At 61.4% G+C, this 1,866-nt stretch overlaps 1 protein-coding gene across 1 annotated transcript in view; it reads left to right on the top strand.

The window, feature by feature from the left end:
• The window catches only part of LOC104291075 (ectonucleoside triphosphate diphosphohydrolase 8-like), a 6,114-nt gene that overhangs the window by 107 nt on the left and 4,141 nt on the right, over window positions 1-1,866 (top strand). The window contains 3 exon segments of the mRNA XM_009890272.1: window positions 1-58; window positions 472-589; window positions 1,634-1,784. The exon segment at window positions 1-58 is cut by the window's left edge and continues 107 nt beyond it. Of these exon segments, the coding sequence (XP_009888574.1) occupies window positions 1-58; window positions 472-589; window positions 1,634-1,784 (327 nt within the window).

The following is a 1,866-nucleotide window of genomic DNA, read 5'->3' as shown; positions in this document are numbered from 1 at the left end:
TGCCCTCATTCTGAGCGCCGTGAATGTGAAGGACGTGTTTCTGCCTCCCAACACCAAGGTAGGGTCCCTGGGAGGAGCGCAGCTGCCCGCTCTTGCTTGGGTGCTGGCTGCCCCTTGGTACAGGATTTTACCCAGGTTTCAGACAGGCTGTGCTGTTTGTCACCGCGATGGGGACAAACTCCCGTGCAGGCTGGCATGCCAGGTGGGTCTGGCAGGGTGTGGTCACTGTGACCTGCCCTAAAGCACGTACAGCCTCTTCATCACAGAGCATTGCCAGCTCAAACAGCTTCTGATGGGGCCTTGTCCCCAACACAGCTGGTGACTGCAATGCCACAGGGCTTTCCAGGCTCTGGTGACACTCTTTGTTTGGCCACTCGAGTTTCTCCTGCCCACCAGCAGCTCTGTTGGCTCTCCAGGAGCTCCCCTCGCTCTCCGCCCCCTGACACCCCGTGTTCCCTCTGCCTCCCCCAGTACGGCCTGGTGTTTGATGCCGGCTCCACACACACGGCTCTCTACATCTACCGGTGGCCCGCTGACAAGGAGAACGGCACCGGTATCGTCTCCCAGGTGGAGGCCTGCACCGTGTCCGGTGAGTGTGGTGGGACGTGTCCGTCCCTCTCCCCTGCCCCTGCCCAGCAGGGGGACACTGGGGCTGGCCGGGGCCGGTGCTTGCCAGGGTGGCCATCCCACAGCGCCAAGGCGAGTCGGCTGGTTCATGCCAGCTGCAGTAAATGGTAAATGACCCAAAGGGCATTTGCCTATTGGGCATTAATAAATACGCAAAGGGGCATTTGTTCCTCCCGCAAAGGTGCTGTTGGGCTTTGGCACAAGGACTGGTCTCTCTGGAGGGAAGGACCAGGCTAGTGAGGGGAGGTAGGGTCAGCTCAATGGTACGTGGAGCTGGGCTGGGACTGGCAAAGGCCACCAGGCCAGGGCAGAGGTGCCTGACAGGGGGTGAGAGGGCTCAGAGCTCACCTCAACCTCAAATCCAGGCACTGCGGTAGTGGCGTGGCAGTTACTGGTTAACTGCAGAGGTCTGGCAGAGGGCAAAGTGTAAAGGAGAGGGTGCGTGGGCTAATGGCAATAATGGTGTGCAAAGCTCAGGGGAAGGTAAATAGTGATTTTTCCACCCCAGAGCCTGTCCCTACCCACCGCAGGACCATGCTGGATGCTCAGATCTGGTGCCTGCCTCTAAAAATAGGAACTCAAACGACCGGTGCAGAGGGCAACTCTGTGTGTGCGCATCGGCTCTGCACACCCTCCGAGCAGGACGAAGGAGAGCCTGCCCCTTCCCCAGGAAATACGGAACTGCTCTGCTTGTTGACTGAGTCCTGTGGGACCGACTGTCCACCTTCAAGCAGTTGGGTGTCCCTGGGATTAAGCATGTGCTCAGCATCACAGGACTCACTGCAGCCCTCCCCCTTGGTCCAGAGCAGGAGCTCCTGCTCCATCAGCCTCGTGCCATGCAGGGCAGCTCTGAGCACTGCCCTTCCAGGGACAACCTTGGCAAGGACATGATAGCCCGGGTACACAGGGAAAAACCCCTGAGGGCTTTCTGGGTGACCGTGCCCCCTGCTGTCCTGTCCCTCCTGGTGGCACTGAGCTCACTCCGTGACGGGGTGCTCTCTTGCAGGACCCGGCATCTCCAGCTACGCAGACAACCCTGCTGGGGCTGGAGCCAGCCTGAAGCCCTGCCTGGACAAGGCCATGAAGGTGGTCCCAGCAGAGCAGCAGCGGGAGACCCCCACCTACCTGGGGGCCACAGCGGGCATGCGGCTGCTGAGGTACCGGCACTGCCCGGAGCCCACCACCCCTGACCCCTTCCCCGCCAGGCGACCCCACAGCGGGGCTGGTGCAGGGGGCCGG

The sequence above is a fragment of the Charadrius vociferus genome, unplaced genomic scaffold (genome assembly GCF_000708025.1).
Source record: "Charadrius vociferus isolate BGI_N301 unplaced genomic scaffold, ASM70802v2 scaffold398, whole genome shotgun sequence".
NCBI lineage: Eukaryota > Metazoa > Chordata > Aves > Charadriiformes > Charadriidae > Charadrius > Charadrius vociferus.
This window is presented reverse-complemented; position numbering and strand designations above follow the sequence as displayed.